The sequence below is a fragment of the Pavona decussata genome, unplaced genomic scaffold (genome assembly GCF_977016875.1).
Source record: "Pavona decussata unplaced genomic scaffold, jaPavDecu1.1 SCAFFOLD_143, whole genome shotgun sequence".
NCBI classification, from domain to species: domain Eukaryota; kingdom Metazoa; phylum Cnidaria; class Anthozoa; order Scleractinia; family Agariciidae; genus Pavona; species Pavona decussata.
Window position 1 is genome coordinate 2,520,776 of NW_028145556.1, and position 26,490 is coordinate 2,547,265.

A 26,490-nucleotide genomic window follows, 5' to 3' on the forward strand; every position below is an offset into this window, starting at 1 on the left:
GGTGACTCGCGGGTTTACGCTCTCTTCGATTTGTGTACCAAGTGAAAAAAACAAACAAACATAAAACGCCAATGTTTTGCAGTCTAGTTCCGGGGGGGGGGGGGGGGGGGGGAATATTCTCTCACGGAAAGTAGCGATCAAAATGGGCCAATGTGAAGTGTTCTATTACAACTGCGATCTTTTAACCACTGAAAAATAGAAATTCACAATCACTGCTAAATGTAATATTTCAATCCTATCGCTCATTCCGAAAACTCGCAGGGAATGAAGCTAAAACAACATGTACTTGACCAAAAGTCTAACAGCTGCATCAGGAATAACTCCCACCCTTCCAGTCAACAGTTTTAAGGAAGCTGTTTCGAGTAATTACCCCTAAACTGGCCTCGAATAATTGCCTGCTTTTTCTCTTTTAGGGCTGATAACAAAAAAACTGATCGCCTCTTGCTTTCATTCGAGGAAATTAGGCTAATCTGAGACCAGGTGACTGGAAAAAAGGCTTCCACAAACAAGGGACCATTTTGAGGGGAACTGGAAGTTCACTGCTTTCCTTGTACATGTAAAGCAACATTCGATGCGAAAGCAAACTTCGCTTTTATTTCCGTTCCATCTATCCTTTCTTTTTTTGGATTGTTTCTTTTTTTTTAACATGCTACTTTCCAACCGACATTTTGTTGAGCAGTGTTTCGCAACATTGCTGGGGCCGTAAACAGTGATAAATTACTTAACCTGCTTTCTGAAATTTTAATACGCGCGGCCAACGTTGCTAAGGTAGTCTCCAACACAACAGTTACTTCGTCACGCAACGCTTCTGCCCAACGGCCTTCATAGAGCGACTCAGTGAAATGAAATTCAAATTATAAAGTACCGCTTTTAACGAGTACCAACAGTTACCATTTAGATGTAGAAAAATTGTTATTCGAGAATGCATGCCACTTTTAAACTTGAGGAACTCAAACATTTCAAACAAGTCACAAGTACACCTCGTTCCTCGTAGCCTCGATCTCGCTTGCCGAGCCTTCACTCGTACTGATCAGCGTTGGCAGTAAATACGTCATTACCCATTGTGGTAGAATGTGTAGAAATAAACTACATCTAGCTAGACAGGTGGACTTTGTCGTCTGCCAAACTGGCTACGGCTTGAACAAATCGATTTTAAACTGCTGTCGCACCATCTCCGACAAAATCTACAAAAAAAGAACGAGGGGAATTAGTTACGAATCCCGGATGTAAAACCTTTAAGCATCTGTTGGTACAAACCATGTTTGGGGGAGATTGTCGTCGTCATCGACATTGGGCGATATGGTAGTACCTTGTTTCTTTTCACCTCTACAAAATTGTTACGACACCCAAAACCTTCCAACATTACCATATTTGAAGTGTAATAAAATTAAGTGTAACACTTTGCGACATGTGAATCAGACATCAGCTGGGCTGAATTTGTGTTCAAGGAAGTGAAGATGTAACAGTGGGTTCAGCCATTTCTGGCTCTGCTACAAACGACACTCTCGCAACTGACTGGTCATCACTGCACATAAAAACTACCAAAGGCTTAATCGAAAACTTGTACGACACCTACCTTGTTTTTCAAGTCTGGTTACATGCTGTGTATCGATACAGCTTCAACAAACGCATGAAGAACCTAGAAAAGATTCAACATTCAACAGGGTCAAAAATAAAGGAGGTTCCGAAGGTTAAATTCAAAAACTCATTAATAATTCATAGGCCCATTGACCTATCAAACGGTCGATAAAACATCACGTGCAGTGGTTTCAAAATCCGATAAAACCTCCTTCTTACAAGTATGCGGTGTTTAATGTTTGACTCGTATGCTAATTTCCAACCTTCACAAAAGCATCATTATGAACTTTCTTGACACACGCTTTTCCAGGAATGTTTTTGAAGCCGTTCAAAAAACTTGCAGCACGTGTTTTATCGGGATTTAAAACCACTCGGCGCTCGTTTTAAAATTACATATTTTCGACCATCCCACCATTCACATCAACTACCATTATTGTAATTCTAACATCAGCTCCACAACTAACAAATTGGACTCTAAAGATGAATTTATACGTACCAATTAATGGGGCCGATTTGACCCAATGCGACAAAGAAAATAAGCGCCGTGCGGACGAACGTCGGCTCGATTTATAAAAATCTGTGACAGTACGACAGATTTTTTGAATCACGACGATTTTCAAAATGATTTTCAACCATTTTGTTTTTTCAGAAAAAGAAATCGGTTCACAAAACGTAACATGTAAATTGGCCCATGCGAATGAACCTACCAATCGGGCAAAATGGCGGGCCAAGAATTCAAATAAGTTAAAATCAAAAACGTATACGTACCAGCACTAGAAAGAGCACTTTTACTTTAGTAACCCTGCAAAGTTTCAGCATATCAGGTGTAATATCAGCTGAGAAAATGTAAGTTGAAAAATGCAAAATGAAAAATTTACAGACGTTTGTATGACTCGGGGTATGACGTATACCCCCAGTCATACAAACGTCTGTAAATTTGTCAAATTTCATCTTACATTTTCAAAGCTGATGTAACACCTAATATGCTGAAACTTTGCAAGGTTACTAAACTAAAGGTGCTCTTTCCAGTGCTGGTATCAGTTTTTCATTCAGTTCAATTTTAACTCATTCAAATCTGTTGCCGCCATTTTGTAGAACGGTCTATTAGCCTTAACAATGCTTCAAAGGGAGTAGCTAACTGTCGCGGGTTGCGGGTAAATTGTCGCTTACCCTAACCCTAACCCGCGACAATTAGATTCTCCCTGCTTCAAGCTCTGGGTCAGAGATTCAAGATTAGGTGGAAGCCTTAAGGCTTTCACAGTGGAGAAAGGCAAGAGTCCCAGATTCCTGTCTAACTAAAACCATCGAATGCCTGGAAAGAGAACAACTTGACAACACGAAACATCACTAGGGAAAGGATGACTACAGTCAACTCTCGCTTTGCTCACACCTCGTTATTACGAAAATCCCGACAATACGGACAGCAGCTAAATCTCCGGCAAAAAAAAATTCAGTACAGACGTTTGACTGAAATAAATTCCCGCTATTACGGACTCTCGCTATTAAAGGCACTAATTCTTGGCCTCGATGGTGTCCGCAATAAAGGGAGTTGACTGTACATGGGACGAGTTTGAAACGGTGGCGACACAAGACCCTAAGGATGAGCTCGATTGGTCATATTCCTGGATAAAAAAATGGAATAGCCTCTAAATATCTGTGGAAACTTCACCTGTCAAGCGATATTTAGGAGCCATTTATACTCCATTTACTGCAAAACCTTCCTATGAGCTATTTTTAGTAATCTTTAAATTAGCAGTTTTATTCGGGAACATGGTCAATCAACTGCTCCTTAAAGCAAACAAACAACTCAACCCAAATTCAAGAGGTTTTAGTAGCCATGATATTGCCAGTCTGTCGGGGCATGGATGTTGAAATTTTCATTTAGTGTGTTATGTTACATTTCCTTAACCCTTTAAGCCCTAACAGTGATCAGCATCAAATTTCTCCTAGTAATATCAATGCTTACTCAACCCCTGAGGTCATGAGAATTAAGAATATGATCACCCATGGTGAATTTTCTTGATATTCTAATAACTTCTCCCCAATACTTTTATAAGGTAAGTATGGGGACAAGATAGGAGAATTAGTTCTTTGACATTAGGGGTTACAGCAGCGATGATGATAAAGAAATGAATGCATCAGACATCAGCTGGGCTGAATTTGTGTTCAACCAAGTGAAGATGTAACAGTGGGTTCACCATTTCTGGCTCTGCTACAAACGACACTCTCACAACTGACTTATCATCACTGCACACGGAACATGAGAGCCTGACACTTCAACCACACTCTACGTACCTGGCGAGAGTGGGACAAACAACTCTGCACGTCTTTGTGATTCGTCTGGGGCTGTTTCCAAGTGTGAGAGCTTTCAGTGGCGACCTTGTGTATCCAATTGTCAAGGTGATGCTGTCAAAAAGCAATACAAACTGATAAATTGACAAAAAACCAGAAGGGAAATATTGAAGCCAATGAAGAATAAAACAGAAGGATGTGGAGGTTGTCATTGTGTTGCGTGCCATAACGTTGCTACTTGGAAATGAGAAAGTCAAAATTGCTCTTACTTTATGACAAATGAACCATATGATGTAAATAAATATAGCAATCTGCCTTTGTTGTTAAGGTTGGCATTTTCAACATTTAGTTAAAAGCGAATGAGCATTTCAGTGCGCATCAGACATCAGCCAGGCTGAATTTGTGTTCAACCAAGTGAAGTTGTCACAGTGGGTTCACCATTTCTGGCTCTGCTACAAACAACACTCTCATTACTCAGTCTTTCATCATCACACAGAGGTAGTTTAAATACACTGAAGTGTTTTAAAATGATCAACAAGTTCAACGCTTCAGGTTGTCACAGAAAGCTTACCCTATGATGCTAGTGTTTTCTCAAAATGGTAAGCTGCCTGCCATAAGTGGTAGAGATGCATTAACACAGTTGGCTCATCTAAGGATTTAAAACCAACCAGGTAGTTTGATATACCAGACCTGGGACTTCAGGAAATAAGTTCTCGAAGATGGATGACAATCTAGGAGAAATGAAGGCACAATGTAAGATTGCTAGTGTTTTTAAGCATTTTGGAGTTGAAGAACTCGTGAACGGTGGTGGGAAGTTTTAGCTTAGTGTACTCAGTGAGTGAAAGCCCCTTTAAAATTCCCTACAGCAGCAAGCCTAAAAAACAAAATAAGGGTCATTGGCAGAATATTTTTAAAACAATTTTCCTGCGAAGTCAAGCGGAACATCATCTGACTCTTAGCCGATGAGGCTGTAGGTCAAGTTGGCTAAAATCAGGGGATATTCCACAAGACTGAGCAGGATAATTTAATTATTCAACACATTGATAACAATTCGACTTTATTGCAGGAAAGTTGAAGACAATCTCTATTTTGCAATTTTTCTCCCCAACACACAAAATTACATATATTGCAGGACGTGTACATCTGTTGACTACAATTGATGAATACTGAGTACACTCTGACTACATTAGGCAGTGCTACAATGTGTTGAATAATAACAACTGATAACCACCAGATCAGGGACGAGTTGCATAAAGCTTAACGGCGGGCGTAACTGGTATCATCAGACGTTAAAATACTGAATGTGACTGGGATGAAGGTCTGGCATTAGCAGTTACGCCCGATATTTAATTTTATGCAACTCACACCAGAAGAGTGAATAGTAGCCCAGGAAAAAGTTCATTTGGGCATTTCCTCACACCTTCATACAGTAAGCAGTTGCTGAAGGATACGGCACTGCTCATTCCAGATTAGTGTTTCTTTTTTTTAAGCACTTGTTACAGCACTTAGTGGCAGTGCTTAATTGGAAGATGCATATTTAACTAAATATGGTAACTGAATTCCCAAGCACTCTAAAGGACCATGACAAAAGTAAGGAGAAACAAAGCGCACAGTGCATTTATCAAAGCTGTCCAGCCAGATATTTGGTCAGTCTGCAAATGGAGTGTAGCTATTTGAAGGACTGATTCTTTGTATTCTTCAAAATGGCACATTCTGAGAGTAGGTGTGCTATTTTGGAGGAATTCCAAAAAGTGGTGTATAAACTGCCGTTTAAATTGGTGCGTTATTGTTTGTGAAATGATTGAACTGGCTGGCCAGTTCTGACAAATTGTTGAAAAATATCCACAATTAAAAATTAAACAAGGAAAACAAAGAAAATGTGCAGGACAGAATGCTTCTCACGTCAGGAATCCATGAACTGACTTGAAAGTTTGAAACACACTACACAAGTTAACTCAAGAAGATAAGTATTAATATAGAAAACTCTTACCATAAATGGCTATATCCCATGGGTTACCACAGCTGTTGAAGAGGAAAATAGAACAAACAAAAGGTCTTTTAGTAAGTAAACAAATGATTTCTGATGAACAACATATTCCTGTAAAAAAGGTAAAATAGGAATCACAGTTAAATAAAGTTTGAAATACTTTGTCAGTTTTTTCATAATTGTGACTGCTATGACTGCAAAGCATTAAAGGTGCGCAGTAAACATATGCAAAATCCAGGCTTCTTATAGTTCTTCGCAAGCACTGTGCAACATGTTTTCAGAATTGTGATAATCGCTCAGCACTTTTTGCACAAAGACTGTACCCTGTGATTTTCACATTAATTTCAAAATATACCTCCACAAGCACAGAAACCTTGTTGAACAGTTGAATATAAAGTATAGAAAATAGAAAATCAATTCAGCATTGGTTGTGATTACTCTAAGGGGCTATCTTTAGGCCAAGAGAAGAACACTGGTCAGTGATAGAAAAATTATTGACAAATGTCATTATAAGCACCCTACTGATCTCAAATACATGATGATCCCTTGTGTTGCATAGTCATTAGCACTATAAGACTTTGTGAGACTTGAAAATAGTCATAAATATTCACATTTGCTACTTAGTACGTTCATTACAGGAGTGAAGAAATACTATTAATAGAAGTTACTACCTTACCCTGAGTGCCAAGTGGCACATGGGCCTTCAGTCTATGTACCACATGTCATAGAAACCATGAAGTGTATAAAAGCACTAATAATGCTATAATATTGTTATTTTACAATGTTCTAAATAGGCAAGCTCGACCAAAGGGAAATTTTGTGCGAGATCACCAAACTATGTTTTGCTTAGTGTGAATAATCTAATCAGATTGGTTTAAACAGAAGCAAAACATCCTGGCACACTGGAATGCACCATGGATTGCATAATACTTACTAGCAAACATTGCAAGAAGATCAGAAAGCATGAAACCTTTTTTGAAGTCAAAAACAATGCTTTACAACTTAGCAGCATTACAACCTTTCAATATTATCACACACACTTTTTATATTTTTGACTCTGTGACAGCAAGCTGAAGCAAAACAATGAATCTGCAGTATACTGTTTGCTATAAAGAAACAGGCGCCATTCTTACTGTACTTCATATTCGTATATGCCCATTAAGTAACAGACGAGTATACCTCTAAACTTAAAGTACTTTACCTTCAGCTTTATTGCACATCGTGTGGAGGACAGAAATGCCATCAACATCCGACACTGAAAAGTTAACTTGGAAATATCTGCAAATTCTTTCACACTTGGTCCGCTAAACCAACAGTTACCGGTAAATGACAATCTTCTAAGACATGTTTATACTATATGCACGCTGATGATTGCTGGTTGCGAACACGTAAATGATCGTCCTCCTTTGAAATGAAAAGCAATATTTTCGCTGTGAATTTTGCTTCCTTCTTTTAATCAAATAAGAAATTTTTCACTCAATGTCTGCATAAAACTTCATCATCAGATGGAATTGCTCGATTGAAAAGGTTCCATTGGTATTTAACAGCAAGTCACGGTCTTTATTGCGCTTCAGAAAACCATGTAGAGATTTGGTGAATTTTTCATTGCTTTTTCAGCTCTAAGGAAACAATAAATTTTTCCTTTCTGACTCAAATATAACTACAGGATAACAGCACAATTATCTTTTCTCTTATTTCTGGATAACAGGAATCCCAATAATTCAGACAACTTCATCAGTCACCCAAAATGGTAATGATAGACATCCATGGTTTCCCTAAAAATTTCCCTCAGAAGCACAAACGGCCTCTTTACTTCTGGTAAATGATGCCGCGTTACAAACCTTGTGACTTCCAAATTCAATTGTCACTCAAATTCTAGAAAAAGTAATTTGCTGTTACAAAATCCATCTTAGTTTTCTCACAAAGTTCTAGTCTCACAATAGACTAGAACAATAAAATTTAGGCATCCCATTCATTTTGCTTTAATTTGTAATCTGTTGCTGTACTGTTGGTAATCTGTAGATGAAACGTTGGCAGACAGTTCAGCAAAAGATTTGCGAGGCAGCTGTTTGTCAATGTACAAAAATGTGTTAAAGATCAGTAACTACACATCAGCAAAAACCCCATAAACAGGATTCTTGTTAGGAGCTGGTAACCGCTTACTTTTACCACCTATCCATGTAAATGTTACCAGCTATATTGAAAAAAAAAAAATCTTTCCGAAATTATTGAAACTGCTCTCAAAATTCACTGTATTTTGACAAAAATGTCCTTGTTTTCTGAAATATTTCCATTAAATAAAGTTGATATTATGCTAAAAATCCTTTGCCTGTAAAGAAACCGCTCTTTGTTTGAGCATTTTCTACAGTCAAAAACACGCTGACTTCAAGCTCTGCCATGTTTGATTTCCATTCTTCACTTGGTCATCTCACTACCATCATTCCCTGGGAGACATTACAGTGCTTGCTGCATTTGGCACTGAAGGCAAAACAATTTGTTACACCTTATTATAGGAAATTAATGCTTCGTGAAATTAACATGAATTTTTGCGTTAATTTTTGTTAACGTTAATTTCCGCTCCATTAATTAAGTGGTACGTTAATTACAATGACCTTAATTTCCATTTTTTTTTTGCCCCAAACTGTTGATGTACTCCAGAAAGGAAAAAACAACTTTGTTTCATCAGGGCAGAGATCCACCAGTATCATGGACACCATAAAGAACGCTCCTAGTGGTCAGATTCCTTCCCTATATCCCTACATTTAAGAACAATTACACGAACATTGTTGCATTTCAGACTGAACACTGAGTGTTTAAAGAAATTCGTTCCTGTTGTTTCAACGAATTGTTTCTTTGTGTAAGTTGCGTTAATTTCCCTCATTTTGAAATTTTGGCATCTCTTTCGCATTAATTTCCTTTATTGGGAAGCAATTTCTCATTGAATTTGCATTAATTTCCAACACCTTAATTATCACGAGCGTTAATTTCCTATAATAAGGCACTTGCCAATGGTCTAGTGGCGTCTTTCCCAAGGTGTCTCTGAGCAGGTCTGATTCTTGTAAGACAAATCAAAGATTTCTAGACACATCACCAAAATAATATGCTTACATGCTAGGCTTATTCATTAATTTGTTTTGCCATACTTCACAACACAAATGGAGGAAACCTAAAAAAATAAAAGAGGATGAACAATGTACACAACAGGGTCCGAAATTAACTTTTTTAGGCAGGTGCCAAGTGGCGACTGATATGGAAAAATGTGGTCGCCAAAAAGCAGAAAAAAAAGTGTCAATAAAATTTTTCCTTCGCAGCGAAACGCAAACCAAAATTTTGGGTTGTCAGATGGAAAATTCTGGTCTTTTCTTTTAAGAATCAGAACGAAGAGAACGCGTTTGCATTTGGGGCCGCAATGGCGATTTATACACCTACCACTGAAAAACCACGACGAATGAATCGAATGCCGGCTATATACGCAGTTTCATAAGACTGCTAAATGTTTTAAGTCTACTTTATACCTTCTCTTGTCTCTAACTTTTGGAGAAGAAATGTACCTGATTGAAAAACTACCGGTTGGTTCTTTGCTCTATGTTCAAAACCGTAAACAATCTTTCCTTTCGCGTTCTGTCAAGACGATCGACGGATCGACATGTTGTTCGCACCAGGCCACAACCGTGCAGCATTTCTCGTTCAAAAAACATGGCGGCGAAGCTTCGCACTGCTCGAGCTGTGAAGCGTTGTGGTAGATTTATAATATCTGGAAAATCGGTTTTATACTTCAAAAGCAGTGGAAAGATTAAAACTAAGTGACCAATTGGCGGGCGGCTTTGAATTTTATTTTTATCAATTTGGCTGAAAATCAAAGTTATTGTTTGTATAATGATTGCGGCATGAAATAGTTAATCGCCCGCTGGCAACTAGTTGTGAAATTCTGGTCGCCAGTGCAAAATTTTTAGTCGCATTGGCGACCAGGAAAGCGCAATTTCGGACCTTGCACAAAGAGAAAACGTTTGATAACAACTGGTTAAAGATTAATAACATCTAATGATGAACATCTCAAAAACAAGAATTTCTAGCATGGCTAGTACGAATTATGATTGACATCAAATGTGCTAGTATTGAAAAGCATTTTATTCTACATCTAGCAGCCTAGATGGGTGAGCTGTTCCTAGAATTTAATTTTCACCCAATTGAGATTGACATTTCAGACTAGCAGGGGTGAGATACACACCTTATATTTGAGACTTGGCAGGTTAAACAATTATTGTCTACCGCCAGTAATCTGACACCTATGTCACATTAAACACACAATGTATCAACATACCTTCTTGCAGCCCTGTGGTAATTTCCATGCCATCACAGTTTCATTAGGATTTCTGCTGCTTTCTTCATATGGATCAAAATGCTAAGTTTTTGTTTTGGATTGTTTGTTCTGAAAAACTCTTACACTGTAGGTATACTTTGAACAATTTTAAACCATTTTGTTGTTGGTTTAGGCCAAATTGAGAACACTTCTTAACCAAAGTCAATCTTCAATCTAGATATTAATTATTATTTGTTTCAACGAGTCAGAGTTATTGCTGATATTTTAGAAAATTTTCGGATAATTTTTTTTAACATAAGCTTTAAAAAATGAAGAAGAGTTTGCTCATATTACATGTATTTAGTTTAAAAGAGCCATTAAAATGAACATGGAAATGCTTCCAGTTTCATTAAAATAAAAGGTCATGTTCTTGTTAAATTGCATGAAGTAAATTTGCTTTCTCTGCTCAGTATTTTGCCAAGTTTTAGAAGAAGGGAAGAGTGAGTGATCCTCCCAACTTTGTCCTGTATGACACCATGTCTGATGTCATCTGTGCATCCAGAACTAAACATGTGTGGCAAAAATAAATGTTTCGCACTATTTTTTCTATGAATATACAGCGGCCTGTGTACACTCAAACAATTCAAATTAAAACTTCTAGGTAACATTTCAGCCAGTGTCCTCAATAAACAGTGCCACTTTGGCCTGTATGCAATGCACGCTGCTTCCTGCTTTTGTTTTAAAATATATATATAGCCAAATAACTATGGTACATCTTGAATATCACTCTAGTTTTTTTCTTGCAGCTGTAGGATTAGCTTTAATGGTTAATGTCAATCAATAGCCTGCACCTACATTGTGCCATCTTTGTGATTGGGTCTTGACAATCTGCGAGCCAGCGAGCCATGTGAGGCAGACGTGCGAGGCACTCAGGTTAGCCTAAATGGCACTCAGGTTAGCTTAAGTAGCTCCCCGGTTAGCTTAATGGTTAGTATTCATGTTGGGGGTTGTTCGTGCCTCGCAAGCCTCGCATGTTTGGCTCGCATGGCTCGCACGTTTGGCTCCCATGCCTTGCACGTTTGGCTCGCATGGCTCGCCCATTTGGCTCGCTGGCTCGCACATTGGCCACACTCTTTGTGATTTGACTGTGGGCCGTCCCTTTTTGCTGCATTTTTCAGATTTTCTGCAGCATCTGTCAACACACAATCTTTAAAAAAGTTTAGCCAATACAATGTGCAATTTTTCAGGTTTGAAACCTGGAAGATTGCAGAATTTTTTTCTCTTTACCCAATTGCTTTTTTTGTTGTTGAAATGGTATGCTATTTTGGCATTTCAGGTTTAACCACTTTAGAGTACCAATTTTTTGACAATAGTGAGAGTTCACCATTTGAAAAGAGTGCCCATCTACAACATGTTTTGGCTTGAAAATGGTAAAATTGAACTTCCCTTCAGATAAAAATGTACTGTGCTTGGAAAAAAGTGTTGTACATGATACCCGAGTCAAATCCAACTGATTGAAAAAGCTAGGAGATTCATCAGAGCTGGTGTTCAGAGCAGGAAGACTCTAGGACAATTTATTACTGACCCCACCTCTTCCTCCATATGTTAGTATCTATCTGTACATACACGAGAGTAAACAATATGAGAGTTACCTAAGAAAGAATTCAAAGGAGAAATTTGATGGCTTCTCCTCAATATTCTGGTAAATGAAAATGACTATATTGAAACGCCTATTATAGTAAAGAAAATAGGTCTCGCCAATTAGTTGCAACTCATTAATTTTACTCGTGATTTCTTTACCTCCCCTAAATTCTATTTTTTTCTGCCTTTGATAGTAACAACTGTAATGATATTAATTTTATCCTTAAACAGTTGAAGTCTGGCCCGCCAAGATTAGCTCTCGCTACCTGTGGGCCAGTCTCCTGTTTTTGCTAATTTTTTGAATTTTTGCATAAACTGAAACTCCTACTTAAACTCCTGCATTGACGAGCCTCAAGCCATCCAAGTATAAACAGCATTACACTAGGTTTGTCTGTGTCAGGGTGGTTGAATTTTATAACACATATACTGCATTTTGAGATTTGTTAACGCAGTTACACATTATTACAAGTTCTACATTTATTTTTAAGCAATGAAAGATACAGATCATAGCTAATTGCAAAGTGGCATTATTTTTGAACATTTAAATACACGTCTTCTATTCCACACCAATCAGATTCTGTCTACCAATGAAATTGCCAGTTCTACAACTGCATGAATCCCTGAAGATCAACAAGGAATTCAACATTCTTGACCAAACCTAATCCTTAACATATGATTTAAAAAGTCACAAGTTTGGTTGAAAAGAACTGTAGAACTTCCACACACCTCCTAGGGCAAGATTCAGTATTGGTTCTTAACAATAGCCAATTGTTGGTCCAACAACAGTTTATTGTCAAGAAACAAATACTCAGGATACATATTAACTTAGGAAGGTTTCATGAATCTAGCCCCTGCACTTGCAAAGTACCGAGACTTAAAGGTCCCAGGACCTGAACCTCAAAGTGCTAGTGTTTTCCCTGTCTGTGACCAATGAGTGACACCTGTCTGTTTTCTTTAATGAGAAGAGTGCAGTGTCTTCAGTTTATGAAAATTGCTTTTTTGATGTACATTCACTGACTGAGTTGATGTTTAAAACAAATGAAAAAAAAATCTATTTTTAGGTCTTCTGGTTGTGAGGCTTCCTTCCTGGTGCATTCAAAGAAATGTTTTTGCTCACAAGTCACGTTCATCGTTACAATACTAGACATTGCAATTCCTTTTACTTATTTCCCTGTAGAATGAATATCAGACAGTTTGCAGCAAGTTTTCAAGGACCTAAACTGTTTAATTCCTTTAATTCCTTTAATTCAGAACGCTAAGGGTATTTCTCTGTTTAAATCTAAATTAAAATCATTTCTCCTTTATGGACTACTCCTGTTTTGAACGTGCTGTTTTATGTTTTGCTGACTGTGTGTGCTTGATTGTGTACTTGCCTTTCAACCTAAATGTATTGATAAATTAAATAAGCTATGCCTGAAATCCTGATTTCAAAGTTGTAATTTTTTGAGGAGCCTGTAGCTTGTATAAGCCCCAATGGTTTCTCTATGGGCATCCTCGCCATATGTTTCTCTCTTTTTTGTTATTTATCTTTTATATTTTAATATATATTCATCTTGTAATGACGTGCAAGAATAATGGCAAAAAAAAATAAAATAAAAATAATAATAATAATAATAATAATAATAATGATAATAATAATAATAATAATAATAATGATAATAATAATAATAATAATAATAATGATAATAATAATGATAATAATAATAATAATAATAATAATAATAATAATAATAATAATAATAATAATAATAATAATAATAAACTGTAACTAAACTGAGGCAACCTGAAGTGCTGCTCATTTTATTCACACTTTGATATTTTGTTAAATTTACAAAGTATATGCTTAATAAGAAATAAAAGAATAGAGGAGAAAGACAGAAATAAATGTCTTTGGGGGAAAGTGTGCAGTGGTTAGAGGACCATAGCTTCCGGGCTAACCACGGCATACACAAATTTAAAGATTAAGGTGAATTAAGGTGGCTCTATACCATTTCTTCAGTTTTAGCTGGTAGTGATATATATTTTTCTTTATGTTCTGGTTCTTTCAGCTTTGTGCTTTGCCAAAAAGACCGTTACAACTAGTAAACCCCATTTCCATGGCAACCAGCAGGTGATACCTCTCTTGATTCCTTCACTCCTAGCTAATTTCAAAACGGGTTTGTCTGAATTTTGCATGGTAAAATTACGCAATTGTTTGTGTAAAGAAGAGAGAAACTCCAAAGTATCTCCCTGTAAAGTCAAAACAAATTCTGTATGTATGTTTAGCCAATTTCTACAATTTTCGTTTTTGCCATTTATTGCAGTTGTCGATGTATAATTCTCCCTAAGATTTTTTGGAGTACAAATACCAGCTAAATCCTTACATTGAGCCAATTTTTAGAAAAAAATTCACCCTGGAAAACTCGTTAAAATAGCCTTACTTTTCAGCCTAAAACTGGCCTTGTTTGGTGCGCGAGCAATATGAAAATTTATTCCTGTATCAGTTAGAAAACTGCACACGCTCCCTCCATTTTAGTACCCAGTCGCCGCCCACCAAATAACTGTATGGAGTCACCTTAAGTGCCATGGCAAGCAATGAAGAAATATCTTACCCACATTACTTCCTTTTGAGACAATAACATATATTTTTTTTGCACTGTTTCTTGAGTTGGAAATAACTGAGATATTTTTAATCAGGAGGAATCTCCTCCCAAACTTTGGCAATGGCAAAGTTAAATGTACCGGTATGTTTGATCCAGGTCATGAAATCTGATCTGAAAAACTGATATATATAAAAAAATCTGATCAAAACAGTTCTGTTAAATTTGACAGCACTAATTTTATCAATGCCTTGTGCAATTTTTTTGACACATCTTGGTAATTTCTATTTACAGCCTGGAGCTTGTTTGAAATGGACAACACACTTAAGAAACCTGACATTTGGCATGCCCCATGAACCCCATAATAGAGCAATTTTTGTTTGATTTTGAAAACTATGGGCGAACAAAACCGGAAAATAGCAAAAACAGATGAGCACAGGTTTTTGTTAGTTTTAATATGTTGCACAAGGACTTTCTCAACTGATAAATTTCTTATTCCCATCACCTAGCCAATCCTTTGTTGACATTTGTTCCATATCAGGGTGTTCTTTGGTGGTAAAATGAACAAGGCTATGTTTGGAGCTCAAACTTGCAGCAGATGAAACAAATAATGAACACTTATGGAAATGTTTCAAGATCAAACAAAAATTGTTCTAACTTATCTGGAATTCTGTTTTGCTGAGCAAGGACCTAGTTGCTGTCACTTCATTTTCCTCTTCACAAAATTGTCTTCCCATTTTCTCTCTCTTTTGGTACTTTCATTGTGGGCTACTAGATTAAAGCACTGTACTGAATAGTCAATGGCTTAACCATTCTTTCCCAAGATCACACCTCTCAACACACAATACTGTACACTACTCAGCCTACAAAAGAAAATGACCAAACAATCTTGCATTATCCAAATAAGTTTCTCAAGGCACAATTAATTGTGAGGGTTTTAGAAAGATTGCTTCTCCGTGAAATCAACTTCATTGCTTGTGGGTGGATTCAAAAGACCTGTGACAATACTTATTATGGAGTTTTTGTCCTCTTGAATAATGTTATGAAAGAATTCATATAAATACTTTGAATGTCGGCATTAATCCATATACATCCCTTGGGCCAATGGCCCTTGGAATGTATAGATTACAGATTAATATCCATGTTCTCAGCATTTACGTCTTGCTTGAAAAGAAAACCATTGCAAGTTCATGAAAAGCACAGCTCTGAAACTCTCTGTGTCAGCTCTGCACGAACTGGGTGTCTTCACTAAACTTGTTATTAAGTCTACAGTCACTTGAGTTCACTGGTTTACAGTGGAGGTGTTAGGCAAATTTTTAATTGGGCTTTAAGCTATAGATGTACATAAACACAAATCGAGATATGTCGTCTAAAAGGCTCTCTCTATTGAGAGTAATACCTACATATTACTGCAAAAACTACAACGATTTTACTTTCATTGCACTAGATTTATTGAAAGAACTTGCACCGTTTACACAGGAACAAGCATAAAAAAGAAACTAATCCCCGCACAAAAAACTATTTAACTAGGAAAAATAAATAATTTAAACAATGCCTTGCAGTAATAATGCTTTTCCTTGAAAATTCCTCTAACTTGATAAAAGTTCCTAAAACTACATTGATTGTGATATGCTTAACCAAAAATAACAGCAAACCTAGCTAAGCCTCTTGATCTATTCGTCTGGAGATACCTTTATCAACAAAATGAGCACAGCTTACATGAATATTTCTACTGGTCCACATGTTCTCTTCATTACACCATCTACAAGTCTATTGAAGTCAAAGCTGTTTGCTCAATCCATCTGATGCAAAGACAGCAAGGGAATGTACTACAAAGTTTGTATCAACAACATAGCAAATCTTATGCTCAATAACGGAACCTCTTGAAATCTCCATGTTCTCTTGCAGGTGGTTCACGGGAGCGTGCAGCAAGCCGATCCTGATCAACTCTTTCGCGACTATACTCTCTTTCGTTATCAAACCTTGGCCTCTGAACGATTCATAAATTAAGTTGCCATATAATAATGTTACATTTGTAAAGTTCATGAGAAGTTCCACAAATCCAATGTGCACACAACAGAGAAAATCCATGGAAGAAGGCAGCGGCAAAAACAGAAAGCAAACACATCATTAGAACACAACATGTGATACTACATTAGTACAACTACAATGTTCAATGTATGATTTGCTTCTTTGAATGAGGAGTGTTTTGGGTAAAGAGGGAAGGGATTTCATTTAAGTCAAAAGCACATGCTTTAATTTCAGTTAAACTAAGTCATATAAGATGGCGGGTTGTTTTCAACTTTGTTCCTTCATGTTTTTTAAGTGTTTGGACATTTTTCTTGGCATAAAAAGCTCCCAAACATCTCCTAAAAGTAAAGAGGTTTGTTAAAATACCTCTATTTTGAAGGCATGGCTTTGAATCTTGGATATTTTTAATGTAATTCTCGCTGAAGTGTGTCACTTGATCTTGCTGATTTCGCTTTCCAAGAACAACCAGAAGGCAATTTATGGTCGCTATTTCTCAAACATGGTATAATGGCTCATATACCATAGCCGCTAAGCCAATCAAATCCCTTGAATTGCATTATACAATGATTAAGTTTTAAATAATTAGCCATATTCTGAACACTATTGTATTCTTCTTCCATTTATATCACACCCGCTAGCGGGTTCTGTTACTTGTACTGAAGATGGATGGAGTTTCATCTGAAACATGTATACATTAAGAAAGTTGTGGCAATTATTTCCTGCCGGCTGGTTAAAAAGAAATATCGTAAAAATTGCATTTACACATTATTCTCTTGTATCAATTTTATCTTTTACTGAACAGAACTGTTTCAACCAGATCAAAGCTGGTAAAACAAACACCAAATCAATAATTAAAAAAATCATATTACAAGCTGAGAACAGACACAAGCATCCATAAGCATCACTTAAATTAGATAACATAACTTGGAAATTACATCCACTGCATTGAATTTTCCTTTAACACAGACCAAACTAACATTCTGATGATTGTTATGCACAAGATCCTGGAAGGTACATGAGTTACACAGGCTTGAAATTGGTCAAAATGAAAAGCGAGAGGAATAAATATTGGCTACAGCTTTTTCCACAAGTCCAATATTTTCAAAAGTATTTATTTTTTATAAGAAAACAGTTTTCTATTTGGTTTTTGTATGTAAATTCAACATATTCCTGAAATAATGAGGATGACCTTACTGATGGTACCACAATAATCAATAGAATGCCCAAGTACTCTAAATCTCTTGCTTAGTTATTTTATAGTCTCTCTTTTATTCAATTTAGTTTTCTCTTTTTCCTCTGTTTTCACAAAGGTAGCATTAATAAACACCTACGATTTTTTTGTTCATTTGCCTAAAAAATTACAATTTAACTAACCCACCATGAACAGCAACTGCTAGTTATGGGTTAGTGTACTTTAAAAATTTTTAATTTTGTTTGTTGTTGCTGCTGTAAATAACGATGTAGCTCAGATCCAATGACACATATGGAAGTTATATTCTACTGCAAATAACATACGGCCTATTGTGGCTCATCGTTTAAGTCATCAGTTCTATTACTAGTAATAACATTAATCAAGTCTGATAACAAATGCCATATAAAGATTGTTGTAAGTATTCACAGTCCTGTTGACAAAGTAGTCCATTATATAAACAAAGAAAGGTTGATTGCTGTGAGCATACAACAATAATATTGACATTTCACTAAACTAATGAGCTCATCACTTGATTTGTTCCTGTACTTGTGTATTTACTACCAATGTGTGAAAACATGATAGGTCAAAGGCATCGTTGAACGCTTTGAAAACTCGGAAACAATACATGATGTATTGTATTTTATTGTATGACATCTTGTTAGTCTCCAGTACAAAAGCTGCACGTGGGGATCTTGATTGAAGAACTTTAAGTGTAGGCTGAACATTGTTATCTAAAGATGGCCAAAAGTGACAACCCAGTTTCGAGATCTCTTAACTATGAAGACTGCATTTGTGCCTGGATGATCAAACCCCACTCATCATCCTCCTTGTCTGAGACATTTCATTCTTCAAGTAGTGATTCTCCAACCAGAGGATTAAATAAAAACTATTTAAGAAAGTTAAGTACAGTTTGAAACAACTACTCACCACGTTGGGTCTCATCCCTGGTCCCACGGGTGGACCACGAGGGCCCCCAGGACGTGGACCACCCATAGGTGGTGGTCCTCTAGGAGGCATCATTCCTGGGCCCCCAGGCCCAGGTCCCATTCGGGGAGCATTCATCATGCCTTGTGGACGAACACCGCGCCCTGGTCCACCACGCCCTGGTCCGCAGCGCCCTGGTCCACCACGGCCACGCGCCATTCCACCTGGAGGTCCCTGATGACAAAACAACTTCTTGTTTAAAGCCCTGTCAATAACTGTCTCCAACTGACAATAATATTAATCCATTACGCACCAGCCGTTTTCAGAGGTTTTTCAAAATTCAGCAAAATTGCCAAAGTGGTTATTTCCTACCCCATGTGCAGTAAAAATACATAACTTACAGGGCAAAAAAAAAACAACTCCCCTTTAGTCTAAGATAGTTTGAATTACTAATTATGGAATAAAATACATTAGCTGCCAATTCAACATTTTCCAAAAAACAAACTGTCTGCTACGCTAGGGAAATGACTCACCTTGGGAGGCATTCCTGGTGGAAATTTAGAATCGATTCTTCTCAAGGATTCCTGAAATGTGTTCAGAAAAAAATATCAGTCTGGGAAAAGGAGTAATCAAAGCTATTGTAGGTGAAGTTTAATGCAACAAGAAGGTAAAAGAAAGTGATCAATGCAGCATTCAGAAGTTCTTTAAGGTAAGCTGGTAGTCTTTTCGAGGCACAAGTTTAGGTAGATTAAGAACATCTGAGACCAACATGAAACAGCTCCACAAGAAGGGAAATGTAAATGCAATCTAAGTTGGTGTGATTTTCCTCGGACACCTTTCAACATTAATTTCACAATAACAGTAATGGCAACAACCAACCAACCTTTATTTATACAGAGTTAAAGTATACAATACAACAATATACAATACAATATTTATTTCGCCATATACACAACATTTACAGATGGGAAGAAAAAATGAAGAAAAAAAATTGAAGAAAGAAAATAAATGGCGAGGAAACCTGAAAGAAACCACGAGGCTTATAACAAGTCAGGCTTCCTCACTTAACTAATCTTATATTAGAATTACAATATGGACTTATGGTAAATTAACTTTGACCGCGCACACGTACACATACACATATTAAGTAAGTTAGTTAGTTAAAGTATCAGCATTTGTAATAGATAATTGTGTTTTACTCAGAAAGAATGCACTCCTAATACAGATGGGAGTTGAGATTGTATGGGACAACATTGATAGAAGGAATGGAGCTTGGGACAAGTATCTGGCATCCCCCACAAATTTTGCAGGGGAGGATGACATCATCACCAACTTGGCAAAGGAGAGAGAACCTGGTGACATCGAATGCACTCTGTAATCTTTGATTCTGCTATAAAAGGGCAAGCCCCTCCTTCATTTCACACCTTTGTGGGCGTAAGATGCAAATTTAGACGCTGTTTAGTCGTGGCAAATTGTTGACTCAAAAGTCCTCTGAAAAATACACTTCAAAATTTTATAATTTCACTACAGCAATATAAGATATCTAGTTCTAATATGTTTAACAAGGGTTATTCTGAAAACTAAGCCGATTTTATCGGTAAACGTCGAAGAAAAAGGCACATGTTGTTTGTCAGTTGTTTACGCTCTGATGGTTGATTGAAAACTGAAGGTGAGAATGGCCAGGCCCGGCCCTTTTATACCAGAACTTCCTGTTTAACTCTATTCGCTGGTTTACATAATCAAAAGCCTCGTGAGGCAGTGCTCTTAAAATTAACTTCCATACCAGCCAGTACCAACCTGCCATGCCATATCTTCCTGTCTGTGTCTTTGCAGCTCATTCTGCTGCTGTCTAAAGAGTTCCTCCTTGTGACGCAGCTCCTCTTCCCTGCGGTGTAGTTCCTCCTGCAAACGCCTTTCCTCTTGTCTCCTGAGATGGAGAGAACGGGAAGAAGAAAAAAATGATCTTCGTCTCCCACTTTGTTGACATCTTGTTATTACGAACAATTCTATCTGACGGACCGTGGCTATAAGTCTGGAGTCGAACTCAACTGAAACAATTCTAACATATAGTCTGTCGCTAGTAATGGGGACCTTAAGCAACCACAATGGCAAAGTCAATAAAAATGTCATTTCAAAATTTGATTGTCATTTAGCTATTCGCACAGTTTGAACTATTTTGCAAGCAATTTATTCCACCTCATTCAACTTGTACAATGTGGCCTAACCATCTTACCATACAGGAACTAAATTGGCAGGGGCACCATTCCAGCAAGAAAAAAAAAATAATGAAATATTTACTGCTGTGGGCACATGTCCTCCACAACACGTTGAATTTGGTGATTTCACTTGCAGAGCAATGACTGTTCCTCATTACGCCTATTGTTCTGTAGTGATTGTATTGCCATTGCTTTCCTTGATGCTTAAGTTCCTTAATATACAGACTAAATGTTAACATGGTTGGAACTTTCAAGTTTGTGGATGAAATTTTAAATAAAGTGGCCAGACAAATTACAACCATTGAACAGCATTGTATAATGAGTTGGATCTAAGCAAGAAAATGGTGCTTATTAGGCATACTGTCATTATTAATCATTTAAACTATTAATAACTATTTTCAATTAATTATTTTTTATTTCTTACATATACAATTTGTTAGGTGCATTTGATCATATGCACATGCTAATTTGCACCATACAAATATTAATTATTATTATTATTATTATTATTATTATTATTATTATGTGAAGTTTGAATATATGTTACATGAGCTTTTGTACGCGTAGCAACAAGTTTGTTTTCCAGACAACTATTCCAATGGGTTAAATTCGATTCGCTTGAAGATTTCAAAGATACAGGGGAGAAGTACATGTACAGTTTCAGTCTGTATGTATGTAAGTTTCACCACAACACAAACTTCATATTATTTTCATGAAAAGTGTCACACTCACCACTTGCACCAGTCGTGCCACTCGTTGATGTCGTACGAGTCGAATCTTCACTGTTACGACTTGAATAAGTGGTGAGTATTGGAGATGACTGCCCTTATCCATGCAACCCCTTTTATTTTCCAGTATTTTCTATAATGACAACAAACCAACAAAAATGACTTCTGCTAACATTTACCTGAGCTCTGCTTGTCTCAACATCTCTTCTCTTTGGCGTACCTCCTCTAATCGTCGCAGCTCATCTTGACGGCGCTGAATTTCTGTAAATAACCAACTGCTTATTAGTGTACAATACCAGAAGTAGACATCATCATTACTGTAACGTGTTTGCATCTCTCAGAAGCCAAAATTTACTCAATAGTTTCTTCAGAAACTTCATACGGTAATTCCAATAAAAACAGACTCATCATCAAGATGCAATTTCAATTATCATTTTTACATCTATTATAAAAAAATATGATTCAAATTAGTCTTGGTGTGCAATTTTTCAAACCATTTTACACTTTTCATTTTAGTGGAATATCAATCAAGATGTATACCAAAATGATTTAATTACTCACTCTATTCCTGATATGTAAATACAGCATTGCTTTCATCAACTGTCAACTTATAGATAGAAATCTCAAGCCCATAAGTTTATTGTTAAACAGAAACATTTTGCATTGTTTACAATTTTTTAAATTTTGAAAATCTGTTATCATGAACAAAGAATGTCCTTTAATTGAAAGTCAGCTGTTTTCACAAATTCTCCAAATTTCCAACAATTTAGTGCCATGACACATTATCCTTAAAAATGTGCAACATAAAACTATTGCAGAAATTTCCTGTGATAAGGTTGCTCTCAGGGATGTTGCTAAGAGCCAGCTACCAGTGAATTTCACCATCTGAAAGAGACCTTATCACCAGCTGAAATTCAAACAGAACACAAGTATTTGAGGCTAATTTTAAATGTGCGCTGTCCAAAAGAACCGGCTAGGTTTATTAACGAGCCTGCTGAGGTTTTTCTTAGCTACATCCCTGAGTTCTCATTTCAGAAAACACTGGAAACCCACGTACTACATGTATGCATTTCAGACACACACAAAAGTTGTTCACTATCATCAAACAAGTTCCCTGTTTGCTATTTTTAACGGGATGTTTTAAAGCCACAATGTCACCTATCTGTAATGTCACTTTGAATGGCCAAAAAAAATGTATTTGAATTGATTGAAACGTTAAAATTAAGGTTCAGTTTTGTTAACAATAATCCTACTAATGCAGAGAAACTTGTATTAATTATCTTTCACTGCAGGTGGCTAGGATAGATTGGATTGCAACTTGAAACAAATGGCCAAGTCACTAAAAAATGTCCTTCCTTTGAGAAATCCCTTTATATTGTGGTGTTCTAAGAGCAATGTCATGTTAGAAAACAGGTTCTTTGTCACATTTTTCAGCAGTTTCTTACAAAATACAACAAAATTGCCGTGACAGTACCCCTTTAAATGGGATGTTTTCAGCCCTGTTGTCGTACCTTGCCTCATAAGCATGGTTTCATGCTCTTGGATAGCCTGGTCCATTTCTGATTCTAATTTCTCGCGAGCTTCCTTGAACTGCTTGTCCAAAGCTTCCTTCTGTGAACCTTCCATCTCTTCCAGTGCACGCCATCGTTGTGCCCATTCTGACTCAAACGTGTTTGGTGCCACAAAATGTGGTGGGCAGTCTCTCTCCCTAAAGTTAATAGTTTGGAGTTATTTTTTTTTTCACAGTTTATACAAATAACTCTTTCCATTACAGCTGATGTGAATTACTTTATTCACAGGACACAGCATGACAAAATCACTTGCAACAAAGAGTACTAAAGTTTAATAAGACATCACAAACACTGAATTTATTAACCTATGGGGTTTACTTAAGTGTTTGTAATAAAGAAGATCAAAAAAATCATCTACTATTGAAAAGTTGGAATTGGAATTTGAAAATGTTGGTTTTTGTGGAGGGAGAAAAACTGGATTACCCAGAGAAAAACCGTTGGAGGAGGGATGAGAACCAACAACAAACTCAACCCACACATGATACTGAGTATGGAAAACGAACCCAGGCCACATTGGTGGGAGGCAAGTGCCCTGCTCCCCATACTTTGAGGTTGAGATAAGGACATTCTTCACTCCTATTTTCTTTGTACAAATCTCTGCTTCTTAACTAAAGGAATCAGTGTATAATTAAAGAGATTTGTATGGAGAAACTACCCAAGTCTAAGTCATAATGGCTGAATGGATGTTTATTCATGCTCTTTCAAAATATCTCAACAAATCTCAGACTTTCAACAATTTATAAGTATTCAAGTTGAACATCCAAAGCTGTGGCTAGGTTGCAAAACATGTTTCAAAATCTTTAAATTTTAATCTTTTAATGTGTGAAAAGTCAAACAATTTTCGATGTAGGTTTGATTTTGAGAAAACATAAGAATAATTATTGTGGTGTATACATGGCATGAAGAAGTGGCATGTTGAAAGAAAGCTGCGCCACATTTATTTTCATAATGCCTGAGAGCCAATGAAAAGAAACCCACCAACAAGATGCAATACATTTTCTAAATGTGTAGCCAAATTTAAAAGTGGCAGAAAACAACAGCAGAGAAGTAAAAAGAAAAATGGAATAAACCACTTTTAAAATCTTACTTCTGAAAGTCGGGGTTTCTCTTGATATTTTCATCTGTGATACCATCTTCATCTTCCTCATGTTCCATCTGTTTTACAGATACGGGGCATGGTGTTCTAAAAAAAGAAGATCGAAATAAATGTTGTAGGTTAAAATGAATCCCAGGTTAAAATGATTTCAACCTAGGTTGATTTGTATTTTCCTTTGTTTCAGATGTAAATTACCCAACCTTAACAAAGGAAAATACAAATCAACCTAGGTTGAAATCATTTTAACCTGGATTCATTTTAACCTACAATATAAATGCAAAAAAAAAAACCCATTACAAACAGTGACTGGCTAGTCTCGCCAGCCAGTTCTGGCAAAAAATATCATAGGAAGGCATGTGCATTCTTAGTGAAATACAGTAAGTGCTTTTAGGATGTCAAAGTATCTATTAGCGGCTTGCTAATCAACTTGCTGAATTATAAAATGAGAAAAGTAAATATGTAGTAGCTTGGCAGCTTCAAGGTTCAACAGTTTAATAAATCCCCTGTAGAATGCACACAGTATTTTAATTTATTTCAATGGCTCAGAAGTTTGCCAGTGTCTAATTAGCTACAGAGTTAACTTCAGAGTGTACTTGAAAGGGTGGCCCTGTATTATGTAGATTAGTTAACCTGCCTCCTTCCCTAGAACGGGCACTATCATATTTTATGGTAATTTCCGAATTACCTTCCAAGAAGGAATAAGCCATCATTAACTTGCTGTAACGCTGATTGTGCAGAATTTTTCCTTGAGAACTCAACAATGCCATAACCTTTTGATCGCCCCCTGTCATCACAAACCACTACTGCTCGCTCAACATCACCAAACTGTGAAAATGCTTGATGCAACAACTCATTTGTAACCAAAGAGCTGAGATTCAGCACTTTCAGTGCAGCTGCATGTGTTGCAAACCGGACTCGCAGAGTTCTTCCCATGCGGAATGTGCCATCAACAGCTTGCTTAGCAGCTTCTGCATTCAGACGTGTATCCTGGAGAAGAACAATAGGTATTATCGGTCAAAATGAATTCCATTTTGATTTGATTTGGATACAACTAACTTCAACCTTTTTTCGAGTTACACACTGATCAATTAAAAATTTAAGATCTCCCATGTGCAATTCCTGGATATCTGAACTTTTACCGACTGGCTTATTCAAATTCACACTTAACCCTTAGCGCTGAAATCCTCTCCCCAAGAACAAATTTTCAACTTTAATCAATGGCTCTCCATGCTACTAAGTTCAAATTTCTTTCTGTAATGATTCTCTAGGAGGGGAAGGGAACCTCACAAAGTCTCTCCCTTGCCTAGGGTCTCCCGACAGGGGATGGCTGATGATTATTACCATTTGAAGGGTATTTGAAATTGAGATTTGCAGAGGGGGGTTATATTGAGAAATTTACAGCAGGTAAGCTCAATGCATTGCAGTTGTACCAAGCCCTACAATTGTTCACTGGCTGAAGTTATAAAAAGAAATCAGAGCTTTTAGCTGTCAAACTACAGCCTTCGATGCACTACAGCCATAGAAGGCTGTAGTTTGAGATTCTTTTTATAATTCTAGCCAGAGAACATTTGCAAATATTTTGATAAGTCTTTTCATGGCTACGCATCAATTTTTAATTCCTTCAAATGTAGTTGTAACCAACAATCAAGGTGATGGTCGAAAGATTGAACAAGCCGAAGGTCCATTTCCACGCACATAGTTTATAAATATAGCTAGACAGATAGCGCTTTACAGCTTTTTCTGCGCACAAATGCACCCATCCCCTAGATACAATTCAAACACAAATTTTATTATTTACTGACCAGTCTGACGAATCCAAATCCCTTGTCTTTGTTGACAAACGCTTCAGCTACCTCACCGTACTTTTCAAACATTCCTTTGAGCTCCTCTTCATCACAGCTCACCAAGTTCCCAACGAAAAGTCGGCATCGACCTGAAAACTTTCTCTCCTTGGTCCTGCTGTTTGAAGAATTCCAGTTTCCTGCATTGCCACCTTTTGAAGATTCGGGCGGTTTTCGATAAGTTCTTTCCGCTGGTTTGCTGTCCTTTGCGCTGGTGGCACTCGTTTTCGGTTTGGATGAGTCCGAAGCGTTCTTGTTCTCCTTGCTATTTACCGGAAGCTTATTATCCTTCTTTCCATCGTCTTTGCCCTCGGTTTTTATCGTGATTAGCTCACGAGAGTTCGGTTTTGCAGCTTTATCTTTTGAATAAGGCATTGCAGACGACCTTCTTGGCGATCGCGAACGAGAACGAGTCGCCGGCATGGCCTAAAATTTCGCGAAAAAAAACAAGCAAAATTCTCACCAGCTGTTCACAAAGATGGCGTCGATGCAATGCCAGTGAAACAAACCACGT

The 26,490-nt window shown here is 37.0% G+C and overlaps 1 protein-coding gene and 1 long non-coding RNA gene across 4 annotated transcripts; both read right to left on the minus strand.

Moving 5' to 3' along the window:
- Positions 1 to 573: 573 nt before the first annotated feature.
- LOC146466582 (uncharacterized) lies at positions 574 to 26,490 on the minus strand. 3 transcript variants are annotated; one of them, XR_014868004.1, is made up of 13 exons: positions 25,938 to 26,470; positions 24,821 to 25,122; positions 24,127 to 24,222; positions 22,980 to 23,176; positions 21,648 to 21,729; positions 20,322 to 20,451; positions 19,058 to 19,108; positions 18,528 to 18,758; positions 5,861 to 5,892; positions 4,442 to 4,601; positions 3,874 to 3,984; positions 1,577 to 1,639; positions 574 to 1,184 (listed from the first exon to the last, which is right to left on the minus strand). XR_014868004.1 is itself a non-coding variant. In XM_085127334.1 (10 exons), the coding sequence occupies exons 1-9, from the start codon at positions 26,397 to 26,399 to the stop codon at positions 5,884 to 5,886; spliced, it is 1,560 nt and encodes a 519-aa protein (XP_084983460.1). In that variant the 5' UTR covers positions 26,400 to 26,490; the 3' UTR covers positions 4,459 to 4,601; positions 5,861 to 5,883. The 3 variants fall into 3 exon arrangements, 2 of the variants coding, with proteins under 2 accessions (XP_084983460.1, XP_084983459.1); XM_085127334.1 differs by lacking the exons at positions 574 to 1,184; positions 1,577 to 1,639; positions 3,874 to 3,984 and having other exon boundaries at positions 4,459 to 4,601; positions 25,938 to 26,490; XM_085127333.1 differs by lacking the exons at positions 574 to 1,184; positions 1,577 to 1,639; positions 3,874 to 3,984; positions 4,442 to 4,601; positions 5,861 to 5,892 and adding an exon at positions 16,095 to 16,367 and having other exon boundaries at positions 25,938 to 26,489.
- LOC146466583 (uncharacterized) lies at positions 10,992 to 11,350 on the minus strand. Its single transcript, XR_014868005.1, has 2 exons — positions 11,304 to 11,350; positions 10,992 to 11,036 (listed from the first exon to the last, which is right to left on the minus strand). It is a non-coding gene; the product is annotated as an uncharacterized LOC146466583 (long non-coding RNA).

Coding starts and splice junctions, on each gene's coding strand:
- LOC146466582 (XM_085127333.1), bottom strand. CDS start 26,399: ATGCCGGCGACTCGTTCTCGTTCGCGATCGCCAAGAAGGTCGTCTGCA. Junction 20,452..21,647: donor TTGAGACAAGCAGAGCTCAG/GTAAATGTTAGC, acceptor TCTCCATCTCAG/GAGACAAGAGGAAAGGCGTT. Junction 18,759..19,057: donor CACCAGGAATGCCTCCCAAG/GTGAGTCATTTC, acceptor TTTTGTCATCAG/GGACCTCCAGGTGGAATGGC.